This window comes from Lepus europaeus, chromosome 5 (genome assembly GCF_033115175.1).
Source record: "Lepus europaeus isolate LE1 chromosome 5, mLepTim1.pri, whole genome shotgun sequence".
Lineage (NCBI taxonomy): Eukaryota > Metazoa > Chordata > Mammalia > Lagomorpha > Leporidae > Lepus > Lepus europaeus.
In genome coordinates this window covers 114,999,878-115,024,724 of record NC_084831.1, presented here as the reverse complement: position 1 = coordinate 115,024,724, position 24,847 = coordinate 114,999,878, and the positions used below count along the sequence as shown (strand labels likewise).

Below are 24,847 nucleotides of genomic sequence, written 5' to 3'. Positions count from 1 at the left end.
AGAGACATCGCTGCTTTTGACCTAACTTGAGCCATTAGTCTCCTTCCAGTTCCTACTTTTTGTCTTTAGTAGCAGAAGGTTGAGAGCTGAATGTGCTCTTCTAATGCTTCCTTGAGCTTGAGGATCATAGTGAAGGCCGGTGATGTGTTTGATGCCCCAGAGAGTGCAAAACTGTTGAAAATGGATGCTGGTATAAGCAGAGCCTTTATCAGTCTTAATTTGTTGTGGAAATCCAAGAGAGGTGAATGCAGTGAGGCAATCGGTGGTGCCATGAGCAGCAGTCTGGGCCTTCAGAAGGGTGCCATGAAGTATCTTAGAATAAGTGTCTATAGAGACATGAATGTAGGGCAGTGGAGATAAAAGAGGGATACGTGTTGTTAGGATATCCTTGGTGAACAGGATTGACCCAGAAGAGCTGAATGAATTGAGAAGAAATTAAAAAGCAAGGGAAGTGGGACCAGGGGGTCAGGGCCACAAAGTACAAGAGTTCCAAATCAAAGCGACATCACATTTTTATTAGAAAAATGCACCCAAGCAAATTCACACAGCGTGATGTTTCCTTGCTTAAAACAATGTCTTCATCAATAATAGTGCTATAGATACACCCAGAACTGCTTTCTGAAGAGGTTCTTGTTTTCCCCCGTTAATGTTTCTTGCTATGTTTTTGGACTGGTGACTGAAGCTAAAGCACGTTGAGCTTTTGACTCAGCCAGTGTTCCGGCTTCGTCTGACTGGTTTTCCAGTCTTAAAGGCACGTACTTTAACTTCTGCTAATACTCCATTGTATCAGACTCCAACAGTTCCCCCTTTTTTCTTTAAAGCAGTTTTAATTGTAAATAGAGCAGCCAAGTTCAACTGCCGCTGTTCCCATTGGTTTCTTCTTCTTGCTTGATGGAAGACTAGGCACAATAATAAGCAAACACAGATCAGTACAAATGCTAAAAAGAGCATTCCTCCGCCCAAAGGCTTAATGAATTTTAAAGGATTTAGATCAGTTATCCCAGCAAGCATGCCTTCTAGGACACCAGCACCCCCTATCATTGAGACCGGGTTTGAAAACGTCTGCTCAATGTTATCATGCAACTGTTTCATCAGTGCAGTAGTATTGAGAGATCCCGTTAGATGGTCTTTTATCAAGTCCCATGTTTCATTACTATGATTGTACTTAAAGGGGGTGACACAGATAGTAGTATAATTCCAATCACATGGGAGGCTGCCCCGTGTCTTTACCACCATAAGTTGGTCTCCTAACCACCTAACGGCTTGTTGTAAGTCAGCTAGCTCAGATAATATTTCTTTATCCAGTTGGCTTTGAGTGCTCCATAGATGGCTGGCATTCTTATGCCAGTCTTGCACAAAATGAGTAGTCTGTACACTCTGATGTAAGGAGACCCCAGCGGCTGCCGCTGTAGTCAAAATCATAATAAATCCAATAATAAGGGTAATGAGGATACCAATCATTATAACTGTACTAGAGAAATAAGCAGACAGCACATGTAACTTTATAGGGCCATTAGATGAAGCAGCCATCCTGGCTTGATAATTTAAATTTAAGCAATCTGAATTATTCCCAAAACATATAGGCAGACCCTGAGGCCAAATAGTAGCATTAAAGGGCATACCTTCTTCGCTCACATGCTCTGGTCCTTTGGGATCCCATGGACCGGCAACCAAGATGTTTCGTTCACAAACAGTAAAGGAGAGGGTTCATGCCAATGTACAAATTGCAATAAAGGAGGGTTTGGTACAAAAGTCCAATATACATGATTACCAGCAACACTTACACTCATTTCAAGCACGGCTAACATCGCTAAACACATGGTAACAGCAGTCTTGGGTTTTCCCGTCCTAACAAGGATTTTATCGGCTTCCTGGTTCAGCTTCTTCAGTTGTCCCCAAGTCGGAGGGTGAGCCTGTCTGGTTCTCAGTGTGGGGCCGACAGCCATCCTCAGAGTCAGATTCCTCATTTCTTCCACCGGTGGGTCACAATCACATCGCACCCGTTTCGCCATAGCCAGGCTTCCCCAGTCTGGAAGGTAACCGCTGGTGTCTCTCCTGAGGAAACACAAGCATATCCTCGCTCCCACGTTACCACATCTCCCTTTTTCCGTTCTCCTTTCATTTCACCCTTCCACCACACAGGTTGTCTACACACAGGTCTCTCCTTGGCCCAGTGGTTTTCAGTAGCTCTGACTCTGTGAAGCTCATCTTTTAAACTTAGAAAATTCAGAGTAAATAATGCTTGATCTCTTTCCCCCTTTTTGTTTGAATAATTGTTGTTTTAATGTTAACTGCGATCTTTCAATAATAGCTTGTCCCTGGGGGTTATTGGAATAGCAGTAATATGTTTAATCTTCCACTGTTGAAAAAAAGCATCGAAGGGCAGAAGGTGTATAGGCAGGACCATTATCTGTCTTAATTTCTTTAGTTAATCCCATTACAGCAAAGCAAGACAACATATGTGTTTTAACATGGGTAACTTTTTCTCCAGCCAGAGGAGTAGCCACAGAAACGCTGAGTAAGTATCTATATAAAATGTTCAAAAGCCAGCTTATCAAAGGTTGGCATATGAGTAACATCCTTTGCCATAAATCATTAGCTTGAAGTCTCCTTGGGTCTATTCCCTCTGAGTATGAGGGAACTGTTAATGAAGCACAGGAATTACATTGTTTAATAATTTCTTGAGCTTGTTTTCTCATTAAATCAAGTTTTTTTCCTGTAAGGTCCTAGAATTACAGTGAGTTAAAGCACGCCAACAAAAATCATCTGGTAATAAAGTGGCCACTGAACTACCAACCTGAGCATTGCCAGAACCATAGCTCAGGGTAACTGAGTATGTGCCCTGATGTGTATAATTTAAAGAGGATTAGTTCTAGCTCTCAGTAGGTTTGAACATCTGCTAATAAATTGATAATGAGAGAAGGGAGAGTGGCAGTTTTTTAAAAATGCCAGAATTTGTCAAATATACTGAGAATCACTCACAGTATTTAATGGCTCTTGAAATATAGTAAGTAGTAGTTTTATAGCATATTACTTTCCCTGTTGTGCAGACTTGTAGAATGTTGAGATACCTTTTTTGGTAGGTCCTCAATAAACACCTTTGCCATTACTGCTTCCATCAGTATAATACGTAGGTAGCTGTGTCATCTAAGGGAGTGTGTTTGATTATTTTTTGTAATATCTTCTGTGTATTTTCAAGGATGGTACGAAGTGTAGATTTAGTTTAATGACAACCTAAGATTCTAAATAATCAGAGAGACTGACTTTCCAATTTATATTTTCAATAAAAGCATTGTCAATATGTCCCTTAGAAAGAGGAAGAAAAATTATATGGGGATCAAAACCTATGAGCATCTTTAGTCTTGTTCTTCTGTTAAGAATAATGTGCCCTACTTTATCTAAATATGTCTCTAATTTCTTTTGCTGAGCATTTTGTAAAAACATCTACTCTATCCATTTGTCTTCATCTTGGAGTGATTAAACCTGTTGGAGACTGTATAATGAGGAAAAGTATAGGGTGCTGGGGAGATTGGGATCAATTCGGTGAAGTTGAGCATTATGAACATGACTTTATATCCTTTCTAGTTCCTTAAGAGCCTCAGGAGTTACATGACGTGACATGTACTATTGAGATCAGAATCACCTTTTAGAATGTTAAATAAAATTGGGAATCCCCAATGATGTTCAAGGTCAGCTTGTATCACCTAGTAATTTCTGAAAATCATTGAGAGTATTTAAACAACTCTCCATATTTGTAACTTTTGAGGAGCAATTTGATTATTAATAATCTTCGTACCAAGTATGAATAAGGAGGCTGAGACTGAATTTTATCAGGGGATATACCTGCCCGAGGCAGAAATTCTTGGAGTTGATTAAATAACAGCTGTAACTCATTCTTGGAGGGGCCAGGTATAAGGATGTCATCCATGTAATGCATAATATAAGGAGCAGGGAAATTTTTTCTAATGGGGGCTAAAACTTGATCAACAAGTGATTGACATATAATAGGGCTATTAAGCATTCCTAATGGTCAAACTTTCCATTGAAATCTAGCTGCAGGATCTATAATACTAATAAAGGGTATAGGAAAAGCAAATTTTTATCTATATTCTTTAGCCTAAGGTAGAGTGAAAAAGCAATCTTTCAAATGAATAGCAAGTAAAGGCCAGACTTGGGGTAGCATAGCAGGATGGCAGTCCAGGCTGTGATGGTCTCATAGGCAGAATGGCAACATTATTTTCTTCATCTGTTAACATTTGTCATTTTCTTGGTTTAATTTGCAAAAAAAGGAGAATTCTAAGCAATTATGGATGACTTGGTATGTCCTACTATATTTTTTTATTATTATTTTTTTAATTTTGGACATTCTCATTTGCTCACTCTGAGGAAAGGCAAATGCCACTCTGAGTTTTTTTTTTTTTTTTTTTTTACAGGCAGAGTGGACAGTGAGAGAGAGAGAGAGAGGTCTTCCTTTTCCATTGGTTCACCCTCCAATGGCTGCCGCAGCTGGCATTCTGCGGCCGGAGGACCACGCTGATCCGAAGCCGGGAGCCATGGTCTCCCATGTGGGTGCAGGGCCCAAGCACTTGGGCCATCCTCCACTGACCTCCCGGGCCACAGCAGAGAGCTGGCCTGAAAGAGGGGCAACCGGGACAGAATCCAGCACCTCTAATCAGGACTAAAACCCGAGGTGCCGGTGCCACGGGCAGAGGATTGGCCTATTGAGCCGCAGCGCCGGCTGGTATGTCCTACTTTAAATTGTTCTTGAAGTTAGTTGTTTAACAACGTCCAATTTACTTTAGACAATGCTCTAGCGAAATGGGGGTTTTGATCAACCATTTAAATGGCATGGGTCGTGGATGCACAACAGCCCCAGTTATAAACTTGGATACTGAACGCTGGTGTCTGGGTTGAGGTTTACTTTGGACACTTTCCATTGTCCCATGCTCCTTTTTCCTAACCCTGTCTGTGGATCATAATTCAGATTCACATAATATTTTTCACAGAAGGGGATATTTGAGGAATATGTAGGAAAGCTCCCCACTGACTAAGTAAATCTCGTCCCCAGAGATTTAAGGCCATGTCTAATACATACGGCTGTATTGTACCTTGTTGTCCATCAGGCCCTTGACAATTCAGAATAAATCGACTTTGATGGACTTTATCTACGGAGCCAACGCCGGACAGAGATGTGGTTGTAGACTTCAAAGGCCAGGCAGAGGGCCACTGTTTCCTCGCAATGACGGAAACATCGGCTCCAGTATCAATTAATCCCGAGAAGGATTTTCCATTAATTATTAAAGAGCAAGTGGGTCTGTCAGGCTGAATGACAGTATTATACCAGATTTGGCTGTTGGTGCTACCAAAGCCACCAGTCCTCTGATGTGGGGAGGAATTCATCTTTACATAGGGCAGTAATAGTAGCTGAGCTATGCGGTCTCCAGCTGCTAACTGATAAGGGTATTGGCAGGAGACCATGATTTGAATGTGTCCTTGATAATCCTCATCAACAACCCCTAGATGAACTTTGACTCCTTCGAGGGTACAGCTGCTTCGTCCAATTATCAGACCCACGGTTCCCTTTGGAATGGGGCCATAGACTCCTGTAGGAAGTTTTTGAACCCCAGCAGCGGGGGTAAGCAAAACATTCTCAGCTATACTTAAATCAAGGGCCGCACTTCCTGAGGTTGCAGGGTAGAGATCAGAGACCATTCGCAGCCTGGCTGGTTGTGTGTCTGGCTGGGACATTGCTGAATGAGCCTCGTATTGTGTTTGTTGGGCCCCGAGGCTGGGCCCTGTTTCCCGTTTCCCGACGATGCTCCATTGCCCTCTCTATCAAATTTAGAATGACCCTGATTCGCCCAGGGTTTTCCTTTTTCGCTCTGGGGACCAATTCCTGGGGCAAGATTTTGAGAGTTATAGCTAGAACTAGTGCCTGGATCACGGTCCAAAGAATGAGGGTTACTAGGTGGTTTTTCAGACCGACAGTCTTTTTTCATATGTCCAGGTTTTCCACAGCGAAAGCAATTTCCTTTAACTTTCCCTGAATTTAAATTTTTAAGAGCAGCAGCCAATAGGTTTGCGTTATATGTGGGGGATCCCACATCACGACAAGTTCTGATATAGTCCTCCAAGTTTCCATTATTCAGCTTAATGGGAAACAGGACTCTTCGACACTCATTATTCGCATTTTCAAAGGCCAACATTCGTAACAATATTATTCTTAGACCTGGCTCATTCACTGTTCTTATTAGGTTATCATTCAGTCGCTCAACAAACTCCTCGTAAGGTTCATTTAACCCTTGTTTAACTTGAGCGACAGGAGGAATAGTTTCTCCTGAAGGGATAATCTTATCCCAAGCCTTTAAACAACACATTCGAAGCTGGTCCACAGCTTGCAGGCTAAATTGCCGTTGAACGTGAAAGCCAACCCATTGTCCTGTGCCCGTGAGCTGTTCAGCAGTAATGGGGACGGGAGGGTCAGCTGCTTGGTTTCTCATCTCTTGCTGTCTTGCTGCATCAGCCCACCATGTCTTAAACTGCAAAAATTCTGCTGAGGATAAACAAGCCCTACTTAGCACATCCCAATCTACGGGTATGAAGTTCTCATTTATCACTAATGCTTCTAAAAATTCTCTTGTATAAGGAGACCGTAAACCATAGAGACTGATAGCCCGTTTCAATTGCTTCATTATATCAAAATTTAAATCTTTATAAACAGAATACTGTCCTCCTTGAGGATACTCAAGGATCTCACCTGGGCCAAAAGAGGTCACAGTCACAGGGGCGACCAAAGGCCTCACCCCATAGGCCTCCACATCCCCGCTTCGCTGAGCTTGTCGGATGCCTCTCAGCAAAGCACTCTGGTGGAATCTAGCATTGTGATCCAAAGCAGGATGAGCAGGGGCGGTTGGGGCAGGTTTCTCCTGCTCAGGGTGAGGTAAGTTCATTACTGCTAGAGGAGGAGAGGGCAGTCCTCCTAACTGTCTCACTGACCCAGAACTTTTAGATCGGGGAGGGGGACGGTCCTTGAATCTCTGCTTCTCACAGCCCCTTTGGTCCTCAGCCTCGCTCTCCTTTTCTGACTCAGAGGATGTCACCTCCTCACCTTGCAAGGGCTTCAAAGCCAAGCTGATCAGATTGCACAAGGACCACAGAGACAAGGGAATAAATTCTCCCTGCCGGTGAGCAACCTGCAAACATCTAACCACCTCATGCCACTGTTGTAAGTCAACTGTTCCCTGAGCTGGGAACCAATAGCAGTGCTTTTCAACAAATGTAAAGAGCTCTCGAAAAGTCTGAGTTTTGACTTTCACTCCTGATGCTTTCAGCAAGGTTTTCAGCAACTTGATATACTCAGAGTTTTTACTTTCACCTTGTCCCATGTCACTCTGGCCGTTCGGCAACTTTCCCCACCGGAAAGGACTTAACCTTGGGCTTCACTGGGCAGTCGCGATTCCCTTCACTCTGTCTTGTCCCTGCTCGCGTGCCGCTTGGTGGAACGTCTTTGGTGAATGGGGCTGGCTGACACAGAGGAGCTGAAAGAATTGAGGAAAGAATTAAAGCGAGAAAGAGAAGTGGAACCAGATGGCCCAAGGCCACAAGGCGCAAGAGCTCCGAGGCAACGCCCCATCTCATTTTTGTTAAAAAAAACCTGCACCCATGCACATGCACACAGCATGATGTTTCCTTGCTTAAACCAATGTGCTCAACAACAGCAGTGCTATGGCTACATCCAGACCCGCTTCCAAGGGGTTCTTGTTTTCCTCATAGGTGTTTCTCGAAATGTTTTAAAACATGGAGCTTTTGACTCGGACAGCGTTCTGGCTTCGTTTCACGGTTTTTCCTATCTTCAAGTCACCTACTTTAACTTCTGCTAATATTCCCTTTGTATCAGATCCTGCAATGTTTACATGCATCTGCCAAGTTGGGGATTGACCCCCTGAGGAGGAATTTGTGGTCCCAAAGATTGATAGCTGTGCAAGAGGCCACAATTGGTGGGATCTCCTGGTGAGTTCAGGAGAAGGCACAGACAGCATGAAGGCTCTGGCATTTTGATGTAAGAGCTCTTGAGAAGCAAGAGCTCTTAAAATAGAGAGGGCCACTAGGCAATCAGCAGCATTGCTGCCTTCAGGGAAAGGGCCAGGAATCCAGAGTGTGACCAAAGGTGAGTAATAAAGACTGGGCAACTTCGTGTACATATCTGATGTTGGACTTCTGTAAATTAAGTAAAAGATCAAGTGGGGTAGTGGCCTGCATATAAGCTGTGTCTAACACATTACACTGTAAAACAGCATACTGGGAATCACTAGCAGTAAGAGGCTCATTTGGAAAACTAGCCAATGTGAGTTTAACTGCGCCTAATTCCATCTTTTGTGTGGAGGAATATCCTTATATCACAAGGGAAACAGGGCCAGAGACCAGGGAAGCTTTTCCTGTAGGGCTAGAACTGCTGGTGAAGACTGTGTGTGCTCTAGGGGTAGGTTGTCATTAGAATCCATGGAAGACCCAGCACTTTGGCATAGCTGGTAGGGCCACCGCCTGCAGTGCTGGCCTCCCATATTGGCCAAACCTATTGGAAGCCAAACCTGGGCCAGATCTGAAGACAAATATAGAGAAGTTCAGCTCCTCCTACTGCCCCCTCACCCCACTCTAGCCCACCTAAGGTATAAAAGGGCCCAGCCTGCTGGGGTGAGGCCTCTGCCATGTGTTTGGTTCCTTTGCATGATGGCAGTCGGTCGACTGCTGTGGATTTATTTTCTCTCAATAAATTTGGTCTGGCTGTGGGTCCATATTCTGTCTCCTCTGTGTTCTGCACCCCTTCTCCTGACATTTTGGTACCCAGGTGAGGAGGCACCAATCTGCCCCTCTTTTCCTAACAGCTGTGCTATTGGGTAGAAAGAAGTTTGTCAGATACCATGGGCAACTCAACTGTCCAGCAAACTCTGCCAAAGCAGTTTGCATGTAAGTAGTGGAGTGTAAATGATTTTTGAAGGAATGAGAATCAAAAGGAACATGAATGACAGCAGGATCATCCTGTATGTTGTTGACAGTGACTGACACATCAATTTGGCTAATCATTCTGGGTAGGGAATTGGAGCCTTTGTGTACTATGACCAAGAAAAACCCACTGTAGAGTATCTAAAGTATTGTCTCATTGTCCCAGAATGGCAGTGTGAAGAAAGGGGAGGGAAGGAGGGACAAACATATGGGAAGATAAGGATTAACAGGAGAAACCTGTCGTGTATTAATAGCTTGTTCAATAAATGGAGCTTGGCCATTGCCCCAAGGGTACGTGTCCAGGAAGGAGAGATCAGGATCCTCCTGCAATTTCTAAAATAAATCTGTAGTTGATGAGTGGGAATCCCAATAATAGGGCAAATTGAATTGATAATTTTTGAAAATCATTCAGAGTGAAGACTATGTCCAGACAAATCTGGGGTCATGTGGCTGAATGCTAGGCTCAGGGATTGCCTAACAAAGATAAGTCCAAGGGGACTAGAACTGCATCTTTTCTTCCATGAGGACAACACGGTACCAAGGGATGGTCAGTTGAGAAAAGGTAAAAAGTTGAAACAGATCACTGCATTTAGGGGTGGAGAGCAAGTCGTGATCCCAATGGTGACAGATTTGGCTTTTGAAATATTTTCTTGAGCAAACAAAAAGCTTGACTAATACACTATTGAGAAATAGTAGGAACCTTTAAGATCCCCTGAGGTAAGAGCTTCCACTGACAGTGTGTGCTGGGTGCAGAATTATAAACGGAGGGCAGGTAAATTCATACTTTTCACCGTTATGTGTGTGTAAAGGAACTGTGCAAAACCATCTTTTAGTTCAATGACTATTAGGGGCTGATCCTGAGAAAGCAGAGCAGGAGGTAGCAAGCTAGACTACAAAGCACCCACAGGTTTTCACACAGCGTTAATGGCCCTAAGGTCATGCAAAAGCCTGCACTTCCTTGATTTTTTTTTTAGGAATTACAAAAATAGGGGATCTCCAGAAGCTATTGGAAGGTTCAGTGTGCCCTTTATCTTTATCAAGCTGTTCTTGTACCAATTCTTGTGCCTGCAGTAGTTTCCCTGTGTAGGGGCTCTATCCAGACAGGCTGCGAGATCTTCCATTTTAAGGGCAAAGGAGGTATTACAGTGACCCTGTTGAAAAAGGCAGTGGGGAGGTCACAAGCACCAATCCCCACTGGGCAAGGAGATCTCAACCCAGAGATTGATAGGAAAGGGAGTGATAAAAGGCTGAATCTGGGCCTTTAGGCCATCCGGGTCTTTTGCGGTAAGAATCTCAGTGCTTTGCCACACTTGATTACACTGGGCCAGTCCCTAGTAACTGGTTACTGGATGGTTGTTGAAGGCTTCTTTCAGGCCACAGATGTTGAGTTATGATAGTAACATCTTCTAAAAGGCCAACAAAATCCTTTACCTTAACCCAGACTTGATGACAAGGCTTCCAGTTAGTAAGCTGTCGAACCAAAATGTGTCCCTCTCCCTGACTGAGGCAAATCCCAGTGCTGCGTGATGGTTTTCAGAAGCCTGCAGAACCCAGTAGGGCCTCAACAAAGGTTGTGCCACACAGGGTCCAGGGGATAAGATGTGCATTCCTTGGGCAGTCATGAGAGCCTGTGAATGTCTGTGATAGTATGGGTGCCAGCACCGTCCTCCCTAACTCTTTTCCTAAGTTCTTCGTACACTTCATAAGGGACCAGTTGTTGAGTTCTTTGGTTGTTTTCATTAACAGCCACTGGACAAGTGTGAAGCTCTCCAGTTGAGGTGGCCTGATGTATTATTGCCCCATGACAGGTTCCCCCACTGGACAGGGTGGTGGCGGCGGCCATGCTTTATCCTCGGTTGGGGCCAGCAGCCAACATCCCGGTAGTCACCTGGGGAAGGGTTGGCAGAAGCATGGAGGTGGCTGCATTCACATTGATCTTAGTTACGGGGTAATAAAGCACTGTGAACTAAACCCCAGATTACTATGCTCACCACAGGTACTGTTTTCTTTCTCATGGGCCCACCCAGATACTTCCCCCCTCTCCCACAGTTCAAGATACACGTCCCACATTCTGGAAACCGTGGTCGTCCTCAACCACAGTCTGGAGTATTTGCATTAACTGCTCATCATTCCCTTCTGTCCTGAGAGCTCAGTAAATGCTTTATCACCGTTAGATGCTCTCTCTGCTCAGCGGAGAGTGACCATCCCACTGCCACCCTGGCGGGCGTTTACCCAAAAGCTCAGAATTCCCTGTCTTACCAGCTGCCCCGGAGCTCCCTGAATGCTCTTTCCGTTTCAAGCCGTCAGTCCTCTCGGTGCTCCTTCTGGTCCGGACCTAGCCCTACGCTGGCCGCCACTTGCCAGGGACGTACAGCTCCCTCTGGCCAAGGGAATGCAGACACAAGTCAAGGTGCAGGACTGGAGTGGAGCGTCAGAGGACTTCATCCATGTGAAGCAAAGTCAGCCAGACCCCAGAGCATTTTATTAGGGAGGTAATGTGCAAGAAGCAGGAACTTCGAGCACGAGGAAGTGTAATTTTATCTCCCGGCACGTCCAGCACGCTCCCTGAGACCATTTGCTGACGTTATCATGGCTTGCCGGAATCCGGTGTTTCAGTAGAAACTTTGGCAAGGGCTGGGAAAATCTGCTTCCTGCATTTTTGACCCCAGGTCATGACATTCTTTTTCCTCCAGCATAGCCCAGGAGCAAGTTACGCTGATGCTGATGACTGTCCGGGCCACCCCGGGCCTTTTCATTTCTTAGAAGTGATCCTTGTTAGTGCAAAGGCACTGAATATTTATATCCTCCAAAATGCGTCCACTGAAGCTCTCAGCACCAATGTCTGGTATTTGGAGATGGGGCCTCTGGGAGGTAGCCAGGTTTAGATGAGGTCCTAGGGTGTGGTAAGTGCCTTTATAAGGAGGTTACAGCAGTGTGGTGCTCTCTTCACTCTGTTTCTCCCTACTCTGTGAGGACACAGTGAGAAGCCAGCTGTTCATGAATCAGGAGCAGGGTTCTTACCAAGAAGTGCTGGCATCTGGATCTTGGACATCTAGCATCGGGACCTGTGAGAAATAAGTGTTTGTTTTTTTGAGCCACTCCATTTATGGTACCTTGTCCTAGTAACTTGCACTGGCAATGAGCATAATAGTCTGTTGTATACTTCTTACTCGGAAATACTTCTTGCACTTTTTCTTATGCCAAAGACTTTCTATTTTAATTGACTCAAAATTATTCTATCATATGGTTTTGCTATGATTGTTTAACCAATGTTTTTTTAAAATTTATTTTATTTGAAAGCTAGAGTAACAAAGAGAGAGAGAGAGAAAGAGGTATCTTCCCATCAGCTGGTTCACTCTCGCAATGGCCACAGCAGCCATGATGGAGCCAGTCTGATGAAGCTCGGATTCAGGAGCTTCTTCCAGGTTTCCCTCATGGAAACAGGGGCCCAAGGACTTGGAACATCTTCAGCTTCTTTCCCAGGAGCATTAGCAGGAAGCTGGACCGGAAGTAGAGCAGCAACCAGGATTGAACCAGCACCTATGTGGGATGCTGTTGCCACAGGTGGTGGATTTAGGCCGGTGCCGCGGCTCAGTAGGCTAATCCTCTGCCTGCGGTGCCAGCACCCTGGGTTCTAGTCCCTGTCGGGGCGCCGGATTCTGTCCCGGTTGCCCCTCTTCCAGTCCAGCTCTCTGCTGTGGCCCGGGAGTGCAGTGGAGGATGGCCCAAGTGCTTGGGTCCCTGCACCTGCCTGGGAGACCAGAAGAAGCACCTGGCTCCTGGCTTCAGATCAGCACGGTGCGCTGGCCACAGTGCACCGGCCGCAGTGGCCGTTGGAGGGTGAACCAACAGTAAAGGAAGACCTTTCTCTCTGTCTCTCTCACTGTCTACTCTGCCTTCAAAACACACACACACACACACACAAACAAAAAAAAGTGGTGGCTTTACCTGCTGTTTCACAATGCCTATTCCTACTTTTCTAGATTCTTTTACGAAATATTCTTTTCTTTTTGCTTGTGTGTGTCATGGATTATATTTTCTATTCCAGAAGCATTTGCAAATATCTTGCATTTTGACAGTGTCTTTCCATTTCTTTTATTCAGGAATGAAATTTGGTTTGTTTTGGAGTCCTTGTGTTAAATGTTTCAACCTCAGTATTCTATAGAAATTCTTTTTTTTTTTTTTTTTGACAGGCAGAGTGGACAGTGAGAGAGAGAGACAGAGAGAAAGGTCTTCCTTTTTGCCGTTGGTTCACCCTCCAATGGCCGCCGCGGTTGGCGCGCTGCAGCCGGCGCACCGCGCTGATCCGATGGCAGGAGCCAGGTGCTTCTCCTGGTCTCCCATGGGGTACAGGACCCAAGCACTTGGGCCATCCTCCACTGCACTCCCTGGCCACAGCAGAGAGCTGGCCTGGAAGAGGGGCAACCGGGACAGGATCGGTGCCCCGACCGGGACTAGAACCCGGTGTGCCGGCGCCGCAAGGCGGAGGATTAGCCTAGTGAGCGGCGGCGCCGGCCAAATTCTTTTGTTTTATGAAATTTAATGAGCTATGGAGGATGATGCCAGCCGCATACTTTCTCCCTTTATAGGTAACTTGATAGACGTCTTGTTCACCCAGAGTTGGTGCTGTAAGGACAATCTCCACAGTGACAGTCATGAGTTTTTTCTTCTTGACCTCTCATCTTCTTTCTTCTTTTTGACCATGACCAACAGTGGTCTTGGAGGAAAAGAGAGAATCTGTCCTTTGTATTTCTTCAGGTCAAGTGTACAAACTCGTTCCTTAAATCTCCATATCCTAGTTGAGTCTAAGGTGCATTATTTAATAATAAGACTATGCAAATTATAATAACTAAATCACATAAGACAGTATGTATAATGGTGATGATAGCTGAAAGTGGTTACTATGTGCTAAGCACAGTCAGAGTTAAGGGATGGAGGGACAAAAAGAGAGAAAGGGAAAGAGAGAGGGAGAGATATCTTCCATCTGCTGGTTCACTTCCTGGATGTCCACAATGGCCATGCTGGTCCAGGCCAAAACTAGGAGCCAGGAACTTCATCCAGGTCTCACACATGAGTAGCAGGGGCCCAAGCATTTTGGCCATCTTTGGCTGCTCTCCAAAACCCATTAGCAAGGAGCTGGATTGGGGCATCCAGGTCTTGAACTAGCACTGCAGGTGGCAGCTTAACCCACTGCACCATAGCACCAGCCCTGAATCATTTCTTTTTCAAGATTTTCTATTCTCTTCAAAGGAAGCCTCACCTCCTACTGGCAGGGGTGTGGCCCTAACCTGTGTTCGAAAGTAGACAAGAATGTGAAAGCATAATTGTTCAATAGCAGTACACAGATCACAGTAGGGGTTGTTGTGTTATATTTCTAAGTTGGAGAATAATGTCTTTATATTTGCAAATGAAGAGTTATCTAGATTTCCTAAGATAAATAGTGAATTCCTTGCAATGTACAATTTTAGGCCTTTGATCAGCTCTGGGAAACTTCCTATTTTATCTCTGTGTTGTGTCTCTCTTTCCAGTAGCATCAGTATCTGTATGTTGAGGTGTTTTTTTTTTTTAATTTTTAGGATTTATTTATTTATTTGAAAGGCAGAATTACAGAGAGGTAGAGAGAGAGATCTTCCATCCACTGATTCACTCCCCAAATGGCCTCAATGGCAGAGCTGGACCAATCTGAAGTCAGGAGCCAGGAGCTTCTTCCGGGTCCCATGCGGGTGCAGGGGCCCAAGGACTTGGGCCATCTTCCACTGCTTTCTCAGGCCATAGCGGAGAGCTGGATGGGAAGTGGAGCAGCCGGAACTCTAACTGGTGCCCATATGGGATGCTGGCTCTACAGATGGCGGCTTTACCCACTATGCCACAGCGCTGGCCCCAAGGGTTTTTTGTTTGTTTAGTTTTTCTTCCATATCCATTATTTCCTCTCTGATAATTTTCATCTTTTTGTTTTTCCTCTTAACATTCTAGGAGAATTTCGGATACTGATTTTTTTTAATTAAAAATTTATTTAAAAAGCAGAATGTCAGAGAGAAAGAGGGAGAGACAGAGAAAGATTTTCCATTTGCTGGTTCACTCACCAAATAGATGCAATGGCTGGGGCTGGGGCTGGGGCTGGGCTTATGAGTTTTGTTTCTTCACCACTCATTGTTGAGGCAAAGCCACATATTTTAGGATTTTGTTATGGCCAATTTTGATGTGCCAACTTCTGTAAATAAGGAGAATAATGATAGCTACTATTATTTTTTATTTAAGGTCAAGTCCCAAAGTCCAGTGAGTGGGAATTGGTTGGGGTGGGGAGCCCTTTGCTCTATTCAGATTGCCACCCTCACATGGCTTCCAAGACTGCCTGTGTGACCGCACCTTCAACACATGGTTGTCATCTTCAACATGTGGCTCCTGAGGCTGTTCTGCATGATGACATCTGGCAGTTCATATGAAGACCTCTTCCTTCTTTTTTTTTTTAAAGATTTATTTTATTTATTTGAAAGACAGACTTACAGAGAAAGGTAGAGACAGAAAGAGGTCTTCCATCTGCTGGTTCACTCCCCAGATGGCCGCAATGGCCGGAGCTGCGCCAACCCGAAGGAAGGACCCAGGATTCTTTCAGGTCTCCCATGTGGGTACAGGGACCCAAGGACTTGGGTCATTCTCTTCTGCTATCCCAGGCCATAGCAGAGAGCTGGATCAGAAGTGGAGCAGCCGGGACTAGAACCGGCGCCCATAGGGGATGCCAGTGCTTCAGGCCAGGGCTTTAACCTGCTGGGCCACAGCACCAGCCCCTCCTTCTTTTATTTATAACAAGGAAAATATGCTTGTGTTCAGGCCTGGAACCTCTGGGACTTTCAGAAGACCTCTTCCTCAGGTCTGTTCCAATGTACTGTTAGCCTGCTCAGTTGTCGGACAGCACTTGGCCAATTATCTCCTTCCTCCTCGGGTTCCAGGCACTGTGCTAAGTACTGAATAGTCAGTGTTATGTAAAGATCTTCAAAAAGTTCGTGGAAAATGCATATTATGAAAACCCATAGATTTCAAAATGTTTTGCACCAAAATAAACTTATCTTTTAATTCCATTTTCATGAACTTTTTGAAGTATCCTCATATAGGATAAAATTTATGCCAGAAGTTCTTTGCATTCAGATGGGAGAAAAGCAAATAAATGAAACAATTTTATAACTGCTGTGATACAGGGACACACAAATACTAAAGGACCACAACCGAGGGAACAACTAAATTGTTTTGGGAAATTTGTGAAATTGCATAAAGAAGAAAATAACATAGCTGATTCTGAAGAATAAGAAGCAACTGGCAATGGGGGGGGTGGGGTGGGGAGGCAAGACACAGCACACAGTCCTGACCCAACAAAACAGTGAGACATTGCTATGTGCCAGGACTGTCCATACTGGGGATCAGCAAATGGTTCTGAAGGCTGAGGTACATGCACGTGTAGGCAGATGAGGATGTAAAGGTGGTACATCAGTTAGGGGATGTGTCTGGAAAGCTATAGAGATGACTTTGGCAATGTTAAAGTTAAAAAAAAAAAAAAAGGAACCCTGGGACTGCTAGCAAATTGAAGGAAGGCTTAATAATTACGATCTGCCAAAGGAGATACCAAGCATTTATTAGAAATATGGATAAGCAAGAACTAATTGTGGGTTCTTCAGGGTTTTCTTTTTTTTTTTTTAAGATTTATTTATTTATTTGAGGGGCAGAGCTATAGACAGAGAGAGGGAGAGACAGAGAGAGAGGTCTTTCATCTGCTGGTTCACTTCCCATTTGGCCACAACGGCTGGAGCTGGGCCAATCTGAAGCCAGGAGCCAGGAGGTTCTGGGTCTCCCACGTGGGTGCAGGGGCCCAAGCCCATGGGCCATCCTCCACTGCTTTCCCAGGCTTATTAGCAGAGAGCTGGATCGAATGTGGAGCAGCCGAGATATGAACCAGCACCCATATGGAATGCTGGCACTGTAGGTGAAGGCTTAACTCACTACACCACAGTGCTGGCCCTCTTCAGGGGATTTCTGCTAAACAACACATTCCAATCATTTTTTTAGTCTCTCTCTTACTCTACTCAACATTCACATTTCAGGGTAGGTGTTTGGCATAGTGGTTAAGATGTCACTTGGGATGCCTGCATCCATGTTAGAATACTTGATGTGAGTACCAGCTCCACTTATGATTCCTGCTTCCTGCTAATACACACTCTGAGAGCCACTCTTTGGCTCTCATGTGGGAAACCCAGATTGAGTTCCAGCCTCCTGGCCCAGCTCTTGCATTTGGGAAGTCAAATAGTGGATGGGAAACCTCTGTCTTTTAGTCTCTGCCTTTCAAACAAATAAACAAACATTCATACTCCAGGGAGAGTTTGTCACTGGCCCATTAATGTAAAAAATCCTGGTTTTTGACCATGGGAAATCAGATAAACGTGACTAAGAGTACATCATGATTATATTCAAGTTGGGGTGTTTCTCATAGATAAAATGGGGACGTGATTATATAAGAAGGAAGAATTGTTCCTGGACAAGTAAAAACAGAAATCTTCCCTACATGAATTGGAGTCCATTTTAACAGACTTTATAAATCATGTTAATGAGTTTAGAATTTATTAGGTAGACAAAGAAAAGCCACTGAAGTATTTTGAGCAGGGAACTGACAAGATAACTCCTTGGCAGAAATTTTGGCTAATTTTATGCTATAAACTTATTTTTATCTGTAATGAACAAGTGTAACTCCTGCTACAGTTATCATTGACAGACAAAAGAATATGATTCTGTTGCCTCTTTCCATAGGTCAACCAAGTATATCTTTTATTATTTTCTTGAAGTTTGTGCACAGAAACAGAGAAGACAAAACTGACCAATTTGAATTGGTTATGAGTCTTTATGTTATTCCTGAATCAGACTCTCCTTCATCCCCCTCAAAGGTATCAGGAGCTGGCTTGTGCTGGCTGGCAAGAGTGATTTGCTAAATTTTCAGGAATTTAGTGAGCCAGTTGTTAAGTATAACCGTGACTACCAATTAAAGTAGAGAAGCGTAAGGTTAAAAATTATGGAACACAGAGTTAGCACTCAAAGTTCACCACTTTCTGATGATTTTAGTATTATCTATGCTCTTGAGATTATTTATTTCTATTGTAGAGTGTATGTCCATTGTATGGTGGAAAATTCCATAATGTTGTACTGCTGCCAGCTCTGCATTCAGTGACATTGTGTTGGTGGCTTAAAATTGGTACTGGTAGGAGAATTGGTACTGGTAAGGAAACTGGCAAACACTGTAAGCCAGCACTTCTTTACCCTGGAGAGAGTTGGTTGTTCATTCATTATCAACATACACCTCCCACCCCTCGCCACCTTTACCTCAATCTCCTTATGTTCCAGGCCCTCAATTCCAAAGGAAGAAAAGCTAGAAAATGAGGCAGTCTCTCCACAGTCTACCTTGCCTGACAGGCCAAAAGACAAAAACCAAGATGGTGAAAAGTCAAGTTAGTTTTATTCATTTTGTAACAGTCTAACATGTGACTATTAGCTCTGACGTAAGGCTGTAGAGGATTGGAGAACAGAGGACCGCCATCCCAATAATGCCTCTCTCTTTTGCCAGAGCAAGCTTGCTCTGAGTGAGCTTCTTAGCTGAGTCTTTACTATGCTGTTTCACAGATGGAAAAAATCTGCATCAAAAGGCAATGGAACCATCCACTTTTCCTTCCAGGCAACTAAGGAGTTCTTCTAGAATTCTCTTGGTCTTCCCTGAAGAACTTCCAGAAAGCAGTGGCACTTCAGACTGGAGTATGCCTCCCAGCTACTTGGTGGCTACTGCCTGGGCTGCACACCAGCTTCTTTTGAGAGTTGCACTGTCTAGGACAGTAAAGAATGAATTGTCTTTCATAAAAGTTTTCTTTCTTATCCAACTGGTGAACCTAGAATTTCATTTCCTTATTCTCCTCCATTCTCCAAGTCTCTCTATTTCACTATCACTAGTAGGCACACACTTACTAGATTTTGCAGATTGTATTTACACTCGGAGAAGTTTTCTGTCCAACCAGGCAAATCTTTTACATGGAAACTTTGTTGACTGGGTTGTGCTTTATTGGCACATGATGTGCACAGAGATGTAATTGAGGGGCCAGGGAAGGAGAGAGGAGGAGGTTGGGGAGTGGGATGGGAAATGGATAAGGGTGTGTGTTCCTTCTTACCCAGGCACGCCTAAGGACCCCTGTCAGGAACCAGAGAGGGGCAGAAGTCTGTACTCATCCTGCCCCAGGCCTTCCACATGGCGCGCACCCAAGAGTTCCTGCGTGAGGGTCTTTCAGTGTCCATGGACTCCTTCCCGCCCAGACTCAGAGGCTGTCTCAGGAGCTGGCGCCTCCCTACACAGGAGCTTCACCTTTCAGCTCACTGTTCTTCGTCATCTTAGTTTAACAATCTAGACAGTATTCCCAAGTGACGGCTGTCATCGCTTCAGCGTACATTTCAGAACACAGACTTCCAAATTTGGATAAGGCCATCTTTCCTTTCATTTTCCAATTAGCAAAATTTTAAAAACAGCAACAACATCTTCTTTATGAAGAAGAACTTAGCCCCAACTAACCTAGAGAAAGCTGTCATGGAGAGCAGGTCGGTGGGATCTCGGCCTCCCCAAGGAGAGTAGTTGGCAGCCAATACTCCTGGCTTGACTCCTAGTGCTCCTTGTGGCTCTCCCTCCAGGGCACACTGACTGGTGGGAATACTTGTCCGGTGTAAGTTACGGCCTTTTTACAATGCTCCAAATGCTAGCCTGGGATTATACAGCCAGACTCAAAACTTCCTAGCTGAACTTTGAGTGACTTCATCCCTCCCGATCACCAGTTTCCCCTGACAGAGGTGTTCTAACTGCTACGAAGTGATCAGCCCACTGCCTCTGGAGGGAGCTGCACTTCTGACGTCCTGCCCTCCTCTGCTTTTATTGGGAGGTCCACGAGCGCTAAAGCCTTATCTAACAAGGGACCTACTAGGAGTAGGAACTCAAGCTGGACCTAAGGCAGTCGAGGGGGATTGCAGTCCAGAGTCAGTCATAATGATTTGTCTCAGAATAGAAGCGGAGGGATGCAGCTGCATAGATTAGGAACTATCACAGACACATAGCTGCCTCTGAAGGGAACCTGGCAGCAACTGCATAGCAGCTCAAGAAGGAGCGTCTTATTTCAGAGGCTGGAAGCAACTGCCATGCTGTCCCCAGCCATTTCCTCAGGTCACAGAACCTCAGGCTCCTATGAAGCCTATGGGGTCAGATTCTTCTCTGAGACAGCTGATCTTCAGACTGCCTATTCCACATTCTCACCAGATAACTCTAGGCAAGAGGGAGGGCCAGATGGAAACCACCTAGCTACCCTTCTCCCCACTCTTACTGTCATTAGATTCTCTCTCAGGAAATGGCACTACTTGGCAGGCTCCAGGCTCGGCAGCCAACTTGTTCATCTTTAGGATATCCCTGGAGGTAGTAGGTGGTAAATGCCATCTCTGGTTTTAAGACAGAAAACTGAGGCACAGAGAGGTTAAGAGACAATAGTAACATAGAAACTAAATGGCAGAAATAGAAAGAAAATCCTGGTCCCTTGATGCCTGTATCTGTTTCTTCCAAAATAGGCTTACTCGTCTTCTTGGGAAGACTAAGAGAAAAACTGCTAACTTACGTGGCGGCAGAGTGGTGTGGACATTGGAGCAGGATGCTGCTTCATCCGAGGGAAAGCACTGATACACCTACGTCCTGCCCAAGACAAGGAAACCCGCAGCCCTCACCTACAGCTTTATAGTTGGTTCCAAACAGCCCCAGCAGTCTAACTTGGGGATAATACATGTTTTTTTTTTTTTTTCCTTTGTTGCTTAGGGTCCTGACTGAAATAGATGCTTTATTTTGGTACTGATCAAGCTATTACTAATGCTCTTTTAAAATGCGTCACCAATAGCAAAACTGTAGGAGGAATAGTGTCGCCATTGGGGTCAAGGATGTATTCTCTTGTTCTCAGGCCCAGAATTTTGTTTCTTCTTTCACTAGGCAGGATAAGGTTGTGTGGAATAGTGTTGCTTAAAAAGGGTTAGAGTCAAACAGTATGCAGAAAATCACATTATACAAGATAAATATTTCTTCTGTTCAACTTGTCTTTGCCTGATACATTCTTCCACTGAAGGTTTGTCATTTTGGTTTACCTAGGTTAAAATATGAAACATCTTCCTAAAGTTCATGGAAAACATTTACTATGAAACAACTATATGTAGATTTCCATTTCTTTTTGCACCAAAAGAAATCTTTAAGCTTCATTTTTCCCATGAACTTTCAGACATGCTCTCATATGTTTTAGGGCTTCTTTGCTAAATGCAAGTTTTCCAAGGAGTAAATATCAATCATACTTTAGAATGAATTTAATCTTTAGACCTCTTTGCTTTAGAATAGGGCACCAAGCAATGGGAATACGGTCACAGTAGAGGGATAGCTTTGGAGAAGGCTTGCTTTAGAAAGACATATCTAGAATGAGTATCTTAAAAGGAAAATGCTAACCAGAGGGCAGTAAAAGGGCCTTGCGCACTTTGGGATGGTGCTGGTTGAGGTGGACAGGCATCATTTGTGGATACTTCTTTTGAGTCTCCTGGTGGTGTCCTGTCCAGACCCCCGACATATCAACTTGGTTTCTACACCTCTTACCCTGCCCTTGGCACTTCAGTCTATGAAGTATAGCTTTGGCTTAGACCAACCAACTTAGTTACTGTTTCACTCTCTGCTCTGGAAGGTGACTCTGGGTAAGATTGCTCCCGGTGTGAAACACGTACCTGTGCTTCAGGATTTCCCCTGACTGGACTGTATGTTTGAGGTGGATTGGTTGCCAGGGCATAGGAGCAGAGACCACTGAGATTCTTCTTGTTCCCTTTAACATCTATGTCCTTTCCAGGGATGAAGCTTGGCTTAGTACTGAACTTTGGGACCCTCGCTGTTTGGACACCTACTTTGTAAGAGGCTCCCCCTAGTGTCATTCTGATGGCCCTTTTGGCTTGAGAGCTAACTCTTCAGCAAAAGGCCTGTGAGTATCTTCCCGCTTAGAAGTTGGCTTGCTCCCAACCTTCAATGAAAGGAGGTACAGATTTTATGCTGAACACTGATGTTGGCAAAGAAAGTAAAGAAGAGGATCTTCTTTGCTTCAAGGAATTAAACCGTGACCAGGCCTCAAAGCCTTGTAATTTCACAGGGAGAGTTTTTGGCGCCAGGGGCAGAATGCCTACCAACACAGGGTGTATTGCTGCTTCAGAACCAGGAGGTTCAGTGGCGTGAACCAAAAGAAAGGTCAGTGAGAAATCTGGATATCTTCTGAACTTATTATTTAAATGCCTCAAGGTGGTGAAATGGGGTTCAGAAGCCACAAAAAACAGATTGTAAATAATAATGACAATTCCGCAGGAAAGCCGAGTCAGCTCATCAGTGCAAACTGACATCACACATTGGAGCCAAATAGGTTAAATTTGGTTTGCACGTATTTCATTTGGCCCACGTGTCGTATTTAAACTTGGATTGCTAACATTAAAACTTCTGAAAATTTCAATTCAAAGTTTGGATTCCTGGCTTCTCTTGAAAAATCAGAAGCCAGGTAACACTGTGTGGTCGTCACTGCCTGGAACCGAGCGGCAGCCAGCCCTGCTCTTCAACTGGCACATCCCTCCCTCTCTCCATTGCAGCCTGTTTCCCCAATTTCAATCACTTGTCTGGATCCTGTGGGCTTTGCAGTTTGGAATCCTTACTGTATGGTCACATAGCATCAGTTAAGGAAGTGGTAGGGTGGTAGAATCTGGCTGCGTTAGTGAGATTAAGACTGGTAGAGGGCTGTGAGGCAACCACAGTTCTGATTGAAGGGTTTCTATAGAGCAATGGGGGAGAAAAAGTGTTCCCCCCAGCCATGGGGATAGAGGCACAGGGCAGTGATATGAGACTGGGAGCTCTTGAGGGGCCAGCAGGTTTAGCTGGATAGCCCTGCCTTTGGGGATGGACAGTTTCCTAGTTGTCCAGTATGCACTGTGCCACTGCAGCCTTCGTCCAATTAGGGATGAGGGTCAGGGGAGGGAGCGGAAGCCTCAAGCCATGTTGGTAGCTTTTCTTTTCGCTTTGCCCTATATTAGCTGGAGGTTTTCTTCCTTTGGCACCATTTCATATGGTTAGATCGTCTGACCTGGCTCTGCTGCTGGCTTTGCTCAGCCTGCTCAGAGGTCTGGTATCTTCGGAGGTCAGCTCTGGACACAGCGGAGGCGTCTTCTCGGCCACCAGCCCTTGCTTGGCAACCTCGGCCTGCAGCTCCTCCTTTTCTCCCTCCTTCCCCACAGCAGGGGGCTCCACTTTCTCCCCCTCCAACACAGCCACCATCTCTGGCCCTTCTGTGGTCACCTTCTCAGCTTCCGGCCTCTTCTCTCCCACTTCCGGTTCTGCGGCCTCCTCTACTGGCGGCTCCTCCCCTTCCACTTCCGGTGCGCCCACCTGCGCATAGGAAGGCAGTGTCTCTTGGTAACTCCGGGGCATGTCCGCTAGGGGTCCGGTGCTGATCTTTTCCTCGAACTGACTGAAAGGCTTGGCAGACAGGGGGCTGGTCTCCACCATCCCAACCTCAGTCAATGGGAAATAGTGGGACACGATCTTCTCTTCTTCAAGGAGCTGGTAGCCCTTCGCTTTCTGGATGGAGGAGACAGCAATGGAGTGGAGGGATTTCTCAGGGATCTCCCCGAGGGGCTGCTCGACAGGCCTCTTGAAGGCAGACCGGATCCCCTTCAGGCCCAGGTGGCTCAGCTCCATAACGTTGAGGAAGAGCGACACAAAGGCCACGGACAACATGAACAAGATGAAGATGGTTTTCTCAGTGGGTCGGGACACGAAGCAGTCCACCACATTGGGGCAGGGCCAGCGGCTGCAGCGGTAGAGGGGCAGGATCCGGAAACCGTACAGGAAGTAGTGGCCCACAATGAAGCCCACCTCAAAGAGGGTCTTGAAGATGATGTGGCAGATGTAGGTCCTCAGCAGAGTCCCCTCCAGCCGGAACTTCTTGGTGCCTTTGCTGCTGCTGCTGCTCTTCCTGATGCTGCCCTGGTCGGGGCTGACGGGCACCCTCTCGCTCCCGTCGCCCCGGGACTGCTGGCACAGCTCCTCCGCTTCACGGTCCTTGCGCTTCTCCTCCATGCGCACGTGGTGCACGGCGTGGCCCACGTACATGAGGGACGGCGTGGAGACGAAGATGATCTGCAGGACCCACAGGCGGATGTGGGAGATGGGGAAAGCCTCGTCGTAGCAGACATTCTCGCAACCGGGCTGCTGGGTATTGCACACGAAGTCGGACTGCTCATCCCCCCACACGAACTCTGCGGCTGTGCCAAGAATCAGGATACGGAAGATGAAAAGCACGGTGAGCCAGACCCTGCCGATGACTGTGGAGTGCTCATTCACCTCCTCCAAGATGTTCCCCAGGAAACTCCAGTCACCCATGTCTCACCCACCTAGAGGAGGAAGAAGGCAAAAGCTCAGCGGCCACAGTGCAACCCTGGGTCACTCCCTTTTTTGCTAACTCTTCAGATACAGCGCCTTTCTGCATTGCTGAAACAGCCAACATGTAAACAGTATCTATTGAGTGCATCCTCTGTGTAGGCTGGGACTAGGGACAAAAGAGGCATGAAAGAAACTGCTTCCACTAGCTTATTCATAGGCAGAATGGATTTGATAGTAATACCTGTTCTCATTCTCTTCACAAAAGCTCTGAAAGGCAATAGCTTTATCATTCCTTGAACTCCACCAAAAAATAAGAATTCATTGTTGACCATAAATAAAAATCCATGGTTACGTGGACTTAAATCC

At 45.4% G+C, this 24,847-nt stretch overlaps 2 protein-coding genes across 2 annotated transcripts; both read right to left on the bottom strand.

Annotated features, from left to right (window-relative positions):
- Positions 1-340: 340 nt before the first annotated feature.
- LOC133760118 (endogenous retrovirus group K member 8 Gag polyprotein-like) lies at positions 341-7,369 on the bottom strand. Its single transcript, XM_062192106.1, has 2 exons — positions 1,785-7,369; positions 341-899 (listed from the first exon to the last, which is right to left on the bottom strand). Exon 1 carries the CDS (start codon positions 6,948-6,950, stop codon positions 5,661-5,663), a length of 1,290 nt encoding a protein of 429 aa, XP_062048090.1. The 5' UTR covers positions 6,951-7,369; the 3' UTR covers positions 341-899; positions 1,785-5,660.
- Positions 7,370-23,161: 15,792 nt separating this feature from the next.
- Positions 23,162-24,481, bottom strand: GJA8 (gap junction protein alpha 8). The gene has a single exon (XM_062193521.1). The coding sequence runs from the start codon at positions 24,479-24,481 to the stop codon at positions 23,162-23,164; it is 1,320 nt and encodes a 439-aa protein (XP_062049505.1).
- Positions 24,482-24,847: the final 366 nt, after the last annotated feature.

What these genes read in the sequence shown, in the direction of transcription:
- GJA8 (XM_062193521.1), bottom strand. Translation starts at nt 24,481, where the DNA reads ATGGGTGACTGGAGTTTCCTGGGGAACATCTTGGAGGAGGTGAATGAG.
- LOC133760118 (XM_062192106.1), bottom strand. Translation starts at nt 6,950, where the DNA reads ATGAACTTACCTCACCCTGAGCAGGAGAAACCTGCCCCAACCGCCCCT.